The sequence below is a fragment of the Erythrolamprus reginae genome, chromosome 2 (genome assembly GCF_031021105.1).
Source record: "Erythrolamprus reginae isolate rEryReg1 chromosome 2, rEryReg1.hap1, whole genome shotgun sequence".
Classification (NCBI taxonomy): domain Eukaryota; kingdom Metazoa; phylum Chordata; class Lepidosauria; order Squamata; family Dipsadidae; genus Erythrolamprus; species Erythrolamprus reginae.
This window is the reverse complement of record NC_091951.1, coordinates 189,470,402-189,483,444: the sequence shown is the minus strand read 5'-3', so window position 1 is coordinate 189,483,444 and position 13,043 is coordinate 189,470,402. Positions and strand designations below refer to the sequence as shown.

At 47.3% G+C, this 13,043-nt stretch overlaps 1 protein-coding gene across 4 annotated transcripts in view; it reads left to right on the top strand.

Moving 5' to 3' along the window:
• Window positions 1-13,043, top strand: part of RARG (retinoic acid receptor gamma) — a 220,565-nt gene that overhangs the window by 145,568 nt on the left and 61,954 nt on the right. For 2 of the 4 annotated variants that reach the window (XM_070740882.1, XM_070740880.1), the window contains exon 1: window positions 69-592. The exons of the other annotated variants lie outside the window; for them this stretch is intronic. In XM_070740882.1, coding sequence (XP_070596983.1) covers window positions 442-592 — 151 coding nt within the window. In that variant the 5' untranslated portion in view covers window positions 69-441. Of the gene's footprint in view, window positions 1-68; window positions 593-13,043 lie in introns of those variants that run through there. 4 annotated transcript variants of the gene reach the window in all.

The window sequence follows — 13,043 nt, the reverse complement described above, 5'->3', positions numbered from 1 at the left end:
CCGTCCCCAGCCAAGGCCCAGCCCCCTTTCGCTCGCAAGCCACACCCACCGATCGGGGAGTCCCTTTAGCCGCTTTCGCGGCAAGGTAACAGGCTTCTTCAGCGAGCCAAGCTGGAGCGATCGGAAAGGCTGGACTTCTCAGCGCCCAACTTCACGCGGGACGGGTGTTATACGCGCGACGCGGAGAAGGCGGCTTGGGAACGCGAGCGGGCTCGTTGGATAGCGGCGGCCCGCGTTATTCCTCCTCTTCCCCCCTCCCGCCGCCTCTCCGGGAGGGAGGCGAATCTTTCCTTCTCTTCCTGGATCGCCAGCACAAGCTCACTATTAGCATCATCATCATCACCACCACCACCACCATCTATATTTTCGCCGCCGTATCCTCCTCTTCCTCCTCCTCCTCCCTCGCCAATTTCCACTGGAAGCGGATTCCGCAGAGGAAAGATGTACGACTGCATGGAGGCGTTCGCCGTCACGCCGCGGCAGCTCTACGATGTCACTAACCGGAGCGCTTGCATGCTGCGGAAGTCGAGCATCAGTCCGTTTGCCCTGGGCTTGGATCCCTTCGGGTGGCCCCAACCGGCCAGCCTACAATGTAGGTGGATTGACGCCGATCGGCACCGAGGCCGCTCGTATATGTGGTGGGCTGGGAAGGGTCATGAATGGAGGCGATGGGTTCGTTTTCCGAAGAGTGTCGATGCGGGTGGGGTTGTAAATGCCGAGCAGGGCATAGACTCAAAATCTGTCGTGGGCCTTGAGCACGAGTGGATCTGAGGGGGCATCCTGCTAGGGGGCGCTGTTTGCCGCGTAGGCGGAATTGCCTGGTGGATTCGAACCTAATTTCCCAACTTTTTGGTTTCCTGCTTTGGAACTCCGGAGTTTGCAAAAGAAAGGGAGATACTGGCATCGGGGAAGAGGGGGTAGATAATACGAGGGACCAAGCCATTCCCTCGCTACCCTCCAGCCCTCGGGGGTCTTCTGATGGGTGGAAGACTTGCGTGGTGGTCTCTCGGGAACATTTGTAGCCGCCGCCTTTCTTCGCTTCTGATCTCGGGAGAGAGTTCACTTTCTCGGGCAACTGGGTAACAGCTCCAGTTTGTGGCTCTTTGTCTCGACTTGGGAGCTCATTATGAACACCAGATGAGGAGGAAACTTTGAAGTTCCTTTTCGTTCTCTTCCTCTCTCTCTCTCTCTTCCTCTTTCCTCTCTTTCTCTGCTTTTCTCTCCTTTCTCTCTTTTGCTCTCCCTCTCTCCTCTCTTTTTCTTTCTCCCCTCTCTTTCTCTCTCCTCTCTCTCTCTTTTTCCTCTCTGTCTCTCTTTCTCTCTCCTCTCTTTTTCTCCTCTCTCTTTCTCTCTCCTCTCTCTCTTTCTCTCTCTCTTTTCTTTGTCCTCTCTTTGTCCTCTCTTTTTCTCTCTCCTCTCTCTCTCTTTCTTTCTCTCTCCCTTTCTCTCTCCTCTCTCTCTCTCTTTCTCTTCTCTCTCTTTCTCTCTCCTCTCTTTCACTCTCCTCTCTCTCTCTCCTCTCTCTCTTTCTCTCTCCCCTCTCTCTCTTTTTCTTTCTCCTCTCTCTTTCTCCTCTCTTTTTCTTTCTCTCTCCCTTTCTCTCTCCTCTCTCTCTCTTTTTCTCTCTCCTCTCTCTCTCTCTCTCATAAAGGGCCTGAGTAGTATGCGCGCGTGTGTACAGAGGAACGAACCAGAGAGTGTAGGAGAAGGAATTATCTGAGAGAGACTGGGGTTTTAAGTTTGAAATTTGGAGAGGAGGAACAGGAGGCGATGTTCATCCTTTAAAAGCCAGACAGCTGTGGACTGCTTTTAACTTTCGTCCCCCCCCCCCTTTTTTTTTCTTTGGTGGTGGTGGTGGGGAAGAAAAGTTTTAATGAAATGCGCGCGCCAGTGCGCGATCTTGAAATTCGCCTTCCATTCCACCCATCGGATGCAACCAGATCCAGACCAGTCAGGGTGGCGTGTGGTGGGTGGGGGGAGGCAGGCAGGCAGTGGGGAGGCGGATTAGACGAAGCGGTGCCTTTATTTTCGGATGCTCTGGAAGTGGAGGCGGCGGCGGTGTCGGAGAGATCTGTCAAACACCCGAGGGTGTCCCCAGCGGATCCTCCTGCGCTCCTCCCCCCCCCACTTTGAGCAGCTGCCAAATCGCTTCCCTCCTTGCCCCGCTCTCTTCTCTTGGCACCCACCGCGGGTGTTTACAACTTGGGAAAGCAAAAGTCTTCGATGTATATTTATACACGCACGCACGCACGCCCAGCGGGTGCAGGCTCGCAAGCCGCGTCGCAGGGGAATACCTGGGGATGGAGTTTTTTGAGGGTTGAGTTCCTTCTTGCCCTCCCTCCTCTCCCTCCCTCCGCCCGATGGGAGTTCGTGCTCGCTCCCTCTTAGCTCGCTTTCAAAGCGGTTTCATTGGGAGCGGCCCCACCCCGGCCGGGCTGCCCGAGCGCTGGCTGGGAAATGTGGCGCTTTAACTCTTTCGTTGGCTTGCTGGAAAAATCAAAAGGCTCCTTGGGAGAATCTTGCCTTTAGCCTGGAGCGTTGGAAGAAGGAGGCGGTGTGTGTGTGTGTGTATGTGTGTGTGAAAAGCAGTGGGACAAATTGCCTTCGGAAATCGTAGATCTTCCCCACTCCCACCCCACGCTGGAGGCGTCTCAGGAGAGACAGGACAGCCCTCTCTCAGAAATACACTGCTCAAAAAAATAAAGGGACCACTCAAATAACACATCCTAGATCTAAATGAATGAAATATTCTCATTGAATACTTTGTTCTGTACAAAGTTGAATGTGTACAACAGCATGTGAAATTGATTGTCAATCAGTGTTGCTTCCTAAGTGGACAGTTTGATTTCACATAAATTTGATTTACTTGGAGTTATATTGTGTTAAGTGTTCCCTTCATTTTTTTGAGCAGTATAGTATGGGGTTGGGTTAGATGACATGGAAGGTCCCTTCCCAACTCTATTACAACTGTTTGCTGTTGCTTGACAAGGCAGGGAAACCAGGATTTCATCATTGTACAAAAGGTTTGAGTGGGAGAGAGGCCTTTCTGAGATTATTTGCATACTCATAATAATAATTCACCTTTCCCTCTTCCTTTTCTAAGTAACCAGACTTAAGTAATAGAGAGTGCATGAGTAGAGTAGGTGTATATTTTTTTATAGCTTTAAATTTCCTGGCCATAGTTTTGGGGTAAACTTTAATTGGGGTGCCTCCTTATAAACCACAATGCTTTACTTCTGGTGGCCTGTATGAAGTATATTGTGTTTAGATGCCATCTTTTCAAGCTGTTGCCCTCTGGGTAAACTAGGACTAAAACTCCCCTAATCCTTAGCCTTTAGCCATGGATTGTCTCATTTGTCCCAATACATCCAGAGGACAATAAGTTGAAGAAAGCTGATTTATGGATTTGGCACCCGCCTACAATTCATACCACTTTTCAGAACATAAAAGCTGAGTGAGTTTTTTCCCCAAGGACTCATAATTCCTCTTTAGAGTGAAAGAGTGCACATGATCAGAAGAACTAACAATAGCAGTAACACGGTGATGCAAATACAATGTAGAGAAAAAAAAGGTTTCTCAATGATTTCAGCTGGAGAGGTTTCCTAACCATTTCAGCGGGAACTGTATGACACAATTCTTCCTCCGATGATGACTCCCATATCAACTACAAGTGCATACGCATCAGAGCATTGTGATGTCACCAACAGTGTATTTGGTAACCAGCATTGTGACCTGGACCTCTCCCCCCCCACCCCCCATCCCCAGACTTTGATGCAGACTGAAAGCAGTTGCACCTCTGCTTCAGATCTTATAGAAACATAGAAGACTGACGGCAGAAAAAGACATCATGGTCCATCTAGTCTGCCCTTATAGTATATTTTGTATTTTATCTTAGGGTGGATCTATGTTTATCCCAGGCATGTTTAAATTCAGTTACTGTGGATTTACCAACCACGTCTGCTGGAAGTTTGTTCCAAGCATCTACTACTCTTTCAGTAAAATAATATTTTCTCATGTTGCTTTTGATCTTTCCCCCAACTAACTTCAGATGGTGTCCTGTTGTTCTTGTGTTCACTTTCCTATTAAAAACACTTCAATCCTGAACCTTATTTAACCCTTTAACATATTTAAATGTTTCAATCATGCCCCCCCTTTTCCTTCTGTCCTCCAGACTATGCAGATTGAGTTCATTAAGTCTTTCCTGATACGTTTTATGCTTAAGACCTTCCACCATTCTTGTAGCCCGTCTTTGGACCCGTTCAATTTTGTCAATATCTTTTTGTAGGTGAGGTCTCCAGAACTGAACACAGTATGTTTTCGTGAACACATTTCTAGTATGATGTTTTCATCTGCCTTTTATTTATTTTTACGGATTTAATTTTACGCATCAGGTTTACAAAATGTTGGCGTTTTGTTTTGCAATGAAGTGGGAATTTAGGGAGCAGTCAGGAGAAAGTTGTAGCTGTTTTAATGAATGTCAGCAATCGCAAATAGCAATAGCATTTAGACTTATATACCGCTTCCTAGTGCTTTTACAGCCCTCTCTAAGCGGTTTAGAGCAGAGGTCCCCAACCTTTTTAGCACCAGGGACCGGCTTTAAGTTAGACGAGTTTTCTACGGCCCGGTGGGGGGGGCTTTGGTCATATGGGGGTGGGGTTATGGAGGGGTGGAGCTTAGTGACGCAGCCCTCCACACTTCTCCACAGGGCAGGGAGAATGAGGAGGCTCCTTTGGCGGCTGGGGGCTGCCTGGCTTTGTGATTTTGACTGGGGGGGGAACTTAGGAAGGTCCTACTTCTCCCCCCCCAGCCAAAAACGCAAAGCCTATCTGCTCCAGAAACTTGGCGATCGCGCCCCACCGCCGCCGCCTCCTCCGTTTCCCCCAACGGCAAGCAATCTAAACGCGGGAAGGGCATTCCGGCGCTTCCCTTCAGCCTCAGAAGCCCCCTCGACGCTGGAGGGATGGTTATGAGGGGAGCGAGCGAGGAGAAGAAGACGTCCCACTCATCGCTCCTGAGGGAACGGGCGAGGGCGTCGGAGACCCAAAGCCCATCCTGTGTGGAGGGAGACGGAGCCAAGCGGGGCCACCCGGAGACCTTTTCCCGTCTTCTTCTCCTCGCTCGCTCCCCTCACAGCCAGCAGCCACCGCTCGCGGGGGGATGCCCGTTCGTAGCTACCAGCCCGCCAAGCGTCGAGGGGGCTTCCGAGGCTGAAGGGAAGAGCCGGAATGCCCTTCCCGGGTTTAGATTGCTTGCTGTTGGGGAAAACGGAGGAGGCGGCGGTTCTTTTCTCCTCGCTCCAGAAAGTAGGCGATCGCGCCCCACCGCCGCCGCCGCCTCCTCCGTTTTCCCCAACAGCAAGCAATCTAAACCCGGGAAGGGCATTCCGGCTCTTCCCTTCAGCCTCGGAAGCCCCCTCGACGCTTGGCGGGCTGGTAGCTACGAACGGGCATCCCCCCGCGAGCGGGGCTGCTGGCTATGAGGGGAGCGAGCGAGGAGAAGAAGACGGGAAAAGGTCTCCGGGTGGCCCCGCTTGGCTCCGTCTCCCTCCACACAGGATGGGCTTTGGGTCTCCGACGCCCTCGCCCGTTCCCTCAGGAGCGATGAGTGGGACGTCTTCTTCTCCTCGCTCGCTCCCCTCATAACCATCCCTCCAGCGTCGAGGGGGCTTCCGAGGCTGAAGGGAAGAGCCGGAATGCCCTTCCCGGGTTTAGATTGCTTGCTGTTGGGGAAAACGGAGGAGGCGGCGGTTCTTTTCTCCTCGCTCCAGAAAGTAGGCGATCGCGCCCCACCGCCGCCGCCTCCTCCGTTTTCCCCAACAGCAAGCAATCTAAACCCGGGAAGGGCATTCCGGCTCTTCCCTTCAGCCTCGGAAGCCCCCTCGACGCTGGAGGGATGGTTATGAGGGGAGCGAGCGAGGAGAAGAAGACGTCCCACTCATCGCTCCTGAGGGAATGGGCGAGGGCGTCGGAGACCCAAAGCCCATCCTGCGTGGAGGAAGACGGAGCCAAGCGGGGCCACCCGGAGACCTTTTCCCGTCTTCTTCTCCTCGCTCGCTCCCCTCACAGCCAGCAGCCCCGCTCGCGGGGGGATGCCCGTTCGTAGCTACCAGCCCGCCAAGCGTCGAGGGGGCTTCCGAGGCTGAAGGGAAGAGCCGGAATGCCCTTCCCGGGTTTAGATTGCTTGCTGTTGGGGAAAACGGAGGAGGCGGCGGTTCTTTTCTCCTCGCTCCAGAAAGTAGGCGATCGCGCCCCACCGCCGCCGCCGCCTCCTCCGTTTCCCCCAACAGCAAGCAATCTAAACCCGGGAAGGGCATTCCGGCTCTTCCCTTCAGCCTCGGAAGCCCCCTCGACGCTTGGCGGGCTGGTAGCTACGAACGGGCATCCCCCCGCGAGCGGGGCTGCTGGCTATGAGGGGAGCGAGCGAGGAGAAGAAGACGGGAAAAGGTCTCCGGGTGGCCCCGCTTGGCTCCGTCTTCCTCCACATGGGCTTTGGGTCTCCGACGCCGCGGACCGGCTGGAAAACCCCAACGGCCCGGTCCCGGTCCGCGGACCGGCGGTTGGGGACCTCTGGTTTAGAGAATCAGTATATTGCCCCCAACAATCTGGGTCCTCATTTTACCCACCTCAGAAGGATGGAAGGCTGAATCAACCTTGAGCCAGCCGGTGGTGAGATTTGAACTGCTGAACTATAGCTAGCAGTTAGTTGATGTAGCCTGCAGTGCTTCACTCTAACCACTGCGCCACCCCCCCAGCTCAAATGAACTTATATAGGCAGTACACCGTGTGCACAGTTATTAGGCAAGTGAATATTCTGACCATATCATCATTTTTATGCATATTTTCTACCTCCAACCTGTATAAACGTGAATGCTTAGTTGGCATAAGCAAATCAGATGTTTATGTAATCAGGGAGGGTGTGGTCTAAGGCAGTGTTTCCCAACCTTGGCCACTTGAAGATATTTGGACTTCAACTCCCAGAATTCCCCAGCCAGTGGATGCTGGCTGGGGCATTCTGGGAGTTGAAGTCCAGATACCTTCAAATGGCCAAGGTTGGGAAACACTGGTCTAAGGACATTAACACCCTATATCCATGATGGCAAACCTATGGCACGCGTGCCAGAGGTGATACAGAGCCCTCTTCCATTGTTGCCAGCTGCTCTTCACAGCCTAAAAATGCCCCCCCTGCTTTCCAGGTCATTTGGGGGCTATTTTTAGGAAAAACTAGGCTGTTTTGGGGGGCATTTTCAGGCCATTTTTGTGCCAAAACCATGCCCAAAACAGCCTGAAAACTGCCCCAAACGGCCTGAAAACAGCCAAAAAAACCAGCCACAAAACAAGCATGTACACACCGGCCAGCTGGTCTTCGGGTTCCCGGAGCACATACGTGGGCGTACATGCACACACGTTCTAGTTTGGGCACTCGGTGCCACAAAAAGGTTCACCATCACTGCCCTATATCAAAGTGTGCATAATTTATTAGGCAACTTATTTTCCTCAGTCAAAATGGGCTAAAAAGAGAGATTTAACAGACTCTGAAAAGTTTAAAAATTGTAAAAAGTTTTTTCAGAGGGATGCAGCACTCTTGAAATCTCTTAAGATATTGGAGTGTGGTCAGAGAACCATCAAACATTTTGTTGCAAAAGTAGTCAACGGGGGTCAGAAAAAAAACGTGTTGAGACAAAAAGACGCATTTTAACTGCCAAAGATTTGAGAAGAATCAAATATGAAGCTACCGGGGACTCTTTATTCTCCAGTGCTATCATATTTTAGAACTGCAAACCTACTTGGAGTGCCCAGAAGTACAAGGTGTTCAGTGCTCAGAGACATGGTCAAGGTAAGGAAGGCTGATGTCCTACAACGACTGAACAAGACACAGAAATTGAAATGACAAGACTGGGCCAAGAAATATCTGAAGACAAATTTTTCAAAGTTTTTATGGACTGCTGAGATTAGAGTGACCCTCGACTGACCAGATGGATAGACCCGTGGCTGGATCAGTAATGGGCACAGAAGCCAGCAAGGTGGAGGGATACTAGTATGGGCTGATATTATTGAAGATGAGGTAGTTAAACCTTTTCAGGTTGAAGATGGACTCAAAATCAACTCCCAAACATATTACCACTTTTTAAAAGACACTTTCTTCAAGCAGTGATCCAGGAAAAAGTCTGTATCTTTCAAGAAGACAGGACAAAGCTCCATCACATGCATCAAAGTACTCCACTGCGTGGCTAGCCAATAAAGGCCTTAAAGATGAAAGAATAATGATATCCCCCCCTTCCTCACCTGACCCTACGCCCTATTGTGAACTTGTGGGTCCTTCTTAAACAGGGGATTTACAGTGAAGGCGAACGCTACACCTCTCTGAACAGTGTCTGGCAGGCTGTGGTTGTTGCTGTGCAAAAGTTGATAATCAACAATCAAGAAACTGACAGACTCCATGAATGGAAGGCTTATGACTATTATTGAAAAGAAGGGTGGCTATAATGGTCACTGATTACTTAATTTAATTTATTAGACTTGTATGCCGCCCCTCTCCACAGACAAACCCAGAACTGTCAGAAATGTTTATTTGCAAATTTTGAGTTCTTTGTTTTTTATTCTCACTTTGATAGATGAAAATAAATGAGTGAGATGGGAAAATTTTCATTTTTCATTTAGTTGCATAATAGTTCACACTAATAATTGCCCCATAATTGTGCACACACAGATATTTTTCTAAGAAAGCCATAACCTTACTTTTACTTTTTAAAATATTCAGTTTTGAATTTTATGAACATTTTGGATTGACCCAGAGCACTGTAGTTGTTCAATAACAAATTAATCCTGAAAAATACAGATTGCCCTGATAATTCTGCACACAGTGTATATATATGCTTGCAAATAAGCATATGCCCTTGGGCAGAGCATCTATTATATATTGAAATGTTGATTACGTATGTCTCTTCTAGGTTGATGATGTGCTACAATTTAAGTATGAATGGAAAAGCAACTGAATAAAATCAAATATACAACCAGGGCTAGTAACTTCACTGAGCTTTATAGGATCACTTTGCTTGAAACATTAGAACTTGATAGCAGAAAATCAGGTCAAATAAAAGGCTTCAGAGGAACTGGAGGGATGGTGGCTAATCTGTGTCGATAGTATGTAAATAGTATGTAAGTACTGATAGTATGAAAGTACCGTAGATGTGATTGTGTATATAATTAGATGGGCCATTCAGAAATTCCAAAGCTGCAACTAAGGAAATTTACATTAAAAAATCCTGTAAGATAAGAGTGACAAAACATTTCCATATTCTCATTAAGAAAACCATATAGATGTTCAACATAATCAAAAGGGGTAAACTTGACCTTTTTTGTTCATTGAAACAAGCCCAGGTTTCATACTAAGTGAGTATAAATACATTTAGAAACTATATTATTAACTATATGTATAATGTGTACTACGTTAGAGTGTCATTTTGTGTCATTTTGGTTGGTGGTATGCCCCAAGAGTTTGTAAATGTAAAAAATGTGCCGCGGCTCAAAAAAGGTTGAAAATCACTGATCTAGATAATACAGTGATCCCTCGATTTTCGCGGGGGTTACGTTCCAAGACCTCCCGCGAAAATCGATTTTCCGCGATATAGCGGCGCGGAAGTAAAAACACCATTTTTGGCTATGGACAGCCAAAAACTACCCCCACGTACCCTTTTTCAAGGCAGCACAAGGAGCCGGGCTTGAAATTAGGGCAGGGAGCGACGAAAGTGCGGAAGCCGGCAAAGATTGCTTTCAATGTCGGCTGCCCCCGCCCCCCCAGCACCCGCCCGCCGTTCGCCCGCCCGCCCGCCGTTTGCCCAGCCACCCGCCGTTCGCCCGCCCGCTCGCTCGCTCGCCGCTTGCCCGCCCGTTCGCCCGCCGTTCGCCCGGCCACCCGCCGTTCACCCGGCCACCCGCCTTTCGCACGGCCGCTCGAGAGCAAGAGGGGGAGAGATAGAGAAAGAGAGAGAAGGAAAGAAAGAGATGAGAGAGAGAGGAAGAGAGTGTGAGAGAGGAAGAAGCAAGATAGAGAAAGAGAGAGAGAAAGAAAGATGAGAAAGGAAGGAAGAGAGTGAGAGAGAGGAAGAAAGAGAGAGAGAGAAGAGTGGAAGGAAGAGAGAAAAATGATAGAAAAAAGGGGAGAAAAAAAGAGAAATGAGAAAATGATTGAAGCAGAGAATGACAGGAAAGAAAGAGAAAGAGACAGAGAAGTGACTCTTGGTGATGACGTATGACGTCATCGGGTGGGAAAAACCGTGGTATAGCAAAAAAACCGTGGAGTATTTTTTAATTAATATTTTTTGAAAAACCGTGGTATAGCGTTTCGCGAAGTTTGAAGCCGCGAAAATCGAGGGATCACTGTACATCGATGGGAGACCACCAGGAAATCTGCAGGCTGCAGAGTAGAATTTTTTAAAAAAGAATGTTTCTGAAGAAAGCTACTGCAAATGAATTTATATTCATTTTATTAAAACTGCAAAGGTTTTACAAGGTTGTGCCCATGTTGTCTGCCTGAGGGAATCTTTATTAGAATCAACCCCTTGTAATTGAGCCCCTATCACGTCTGCAGATGGTGAGTTGCTTTGAAGGCATCCAATTTTTTATCCAATTCAGGAAGTCGTCCTTCTTGTTCTCTACCTAACAAGAGAGCCAGTTCTTTGGGCGGGTGTGGGCATTTCTGGGGGGACATAGATTTCTAAGTGTGGGACATACTTTGTAGCATCAGGAATGCCATTGCTAAGACAAATGGCTTATATAGCACCCCAGCTGCAAACATTTTACGGCTGGTTATAAATGGCTTGTTTGAAGCTCCACCGAGAAGCGGGTAGGAATTTCCTCAATTTCAGTAATTTAGTCTTTTAAAGCCCTTCAACAACCCCTCCTTCTCAAACTGAGCTGGCTGGCATTTGTGGAGGAGCAAGAAGCAGGGACCCTGAGTTGGAGACAGCAGATGGCCCCTGCCCGGTTTGATGCTGGACACAGTCTGGGACTAAAAGTGCTGAGCAGCTGCCATTCATGCCCATGGAGACTATTGAGTACTCTGACTTTTTTTCAATTTCCTGTCTCCTTATCAGGGGATCAGTGGCAAGATAAGATAGTGGCACCAGATAACTATCCGAAGCTGCACATTCAAGGCTACAAAGATACTCTGTGGTATTGGCTATTCTTAATCTTTGACATGTTTCAGTTCAGAAGAGGAGTAAATTACTTTAGCACTCTGAAAGCCTAAAACACGATCTAAGTATTGCCCACAAAATCATATGCTGCAACGTCCTGCCTGTCAATGACTACTTCAGCTTCAATCGCGACAACACAAGAGCACACAACAAATTCAAACTTAATATTAGTCGCTCCAAGCTTGACTGTAAAAAATATGACTTTAGCAATCGAGTTGTCGAAGCGTGGAACTCATTACCGGACTCAGTAGTGTCAACCCCTAACCCCCAACATTTCTCCCTTAGACTATCCACGATTGACCTCTCCAGGTTCCTAAGAGGTCAGTAAGGGGCATATATAAGTGCACCAGTATGCCTTTCGTCCCCTGTCCAATTGTCTCTCCTTATCTCATATCTCATATATCTTTTCTTCCTTCATATATCTTCTTCTCTATTTTTATATCTTCTCTTTATATATAATACTTCATGTCTATTCTCTTCAATATGTATTGTGTATTGGACAAAATAGATAGATAGATAGATAGATAGATAGATAGATAGATAGATAGATAGATAGATAGATAGATAGATAAATATCTGTGCCTCTGCAAATATCTTTTGAGAGGTATCCTACTGAGATTAGTACTTATTGGGTATTAGCAATAATTAGTAGTTGAAACAAACTGCATGCCAAAACAACTAGACATAAAGACAATTCTTTTCTTTTACTGGTACCATCACTCTGCAGAACCCTTAATTTCCACAGTTCTGTCTTCTCTCTTACATTATCTACATAGTATGACTGTATTATTTTTACCATTCTCATCTGTTCCACTACCTTATCCATTGGTATTATTATTATTATCATTTGTGATCATTATCCTTTGTTATTATGATTACTTTGTTGTTTTGCATGTACACTGAGAACTTCGGTACCAGAGACAAATTCCTTGTATGTCTAATCACATTTGTCCTCTCTTCTCCTTCCCTCCTTTGCCTGTGCTCTGCCCTCAGACTTGACTAGAGCCTAGTATGAGACTGAGTAACCTTTTCTTAATCTTATATAATTTCTTAATTCAGAATCAAACATGTGGGTGGATTTGTTGCTGTTCTTCTTAATATATAGGCCTCAGCAGAGGCGGGTTGCTTCCAGTTCGGACTGGTTCTATAGAATTATCCCCCACTTGCCGAACTGGGAGCAGTCACCAGCTGGCTATACCCCCTAACCAGCTCACTTGTTTTTCACTTCTGCACATGCACAGAAGCTGGGGTTTTGGCATTGCGCATGCGTGCTGAAAACATGTGCACACACCTGCAGCGCGGGAGGAAGCGAACCAGTGGCAAGGTAAATTAGAACACCCCCCCGAACCTCACACACATATATATATATTTATTTATTCCATTTTTATGCGGTCCTTCTCCTTAGACTCAGGGCGGCTTACAACATGTTAGCAATAGCACTTTTTTTAAAAGAGACAGCATATTGCCCCCATAATCCGGGTCCTCATTTTACCCACCTCGGAAGGATGGAAGGCTGAGTCAACATTGCAGCACTAGTTTCATTTTTAACATTGGCTATGTATTTTTTGAACAATAACTTGGGTTTTTTTTTAAAAAAAATCTAATGATGTCTTGCCGATAATATGGTATAAACTATAAACCATAGCTACATACCATATGGTAATCTGAAACACATGTTGAAAAGAAAACCCATTAGCTTAAAAGTAAAAGAATAAAGATTTAAAATCTTAACTCTAGCAACTGAAATTAGTTTAGGTCCACCTTTAAAATTTCATAAGCAGGAATATCATAGCAGAACTGAGGACACAACCATCTGCAAATATGATAGCAAATATTATATAAGATGAGA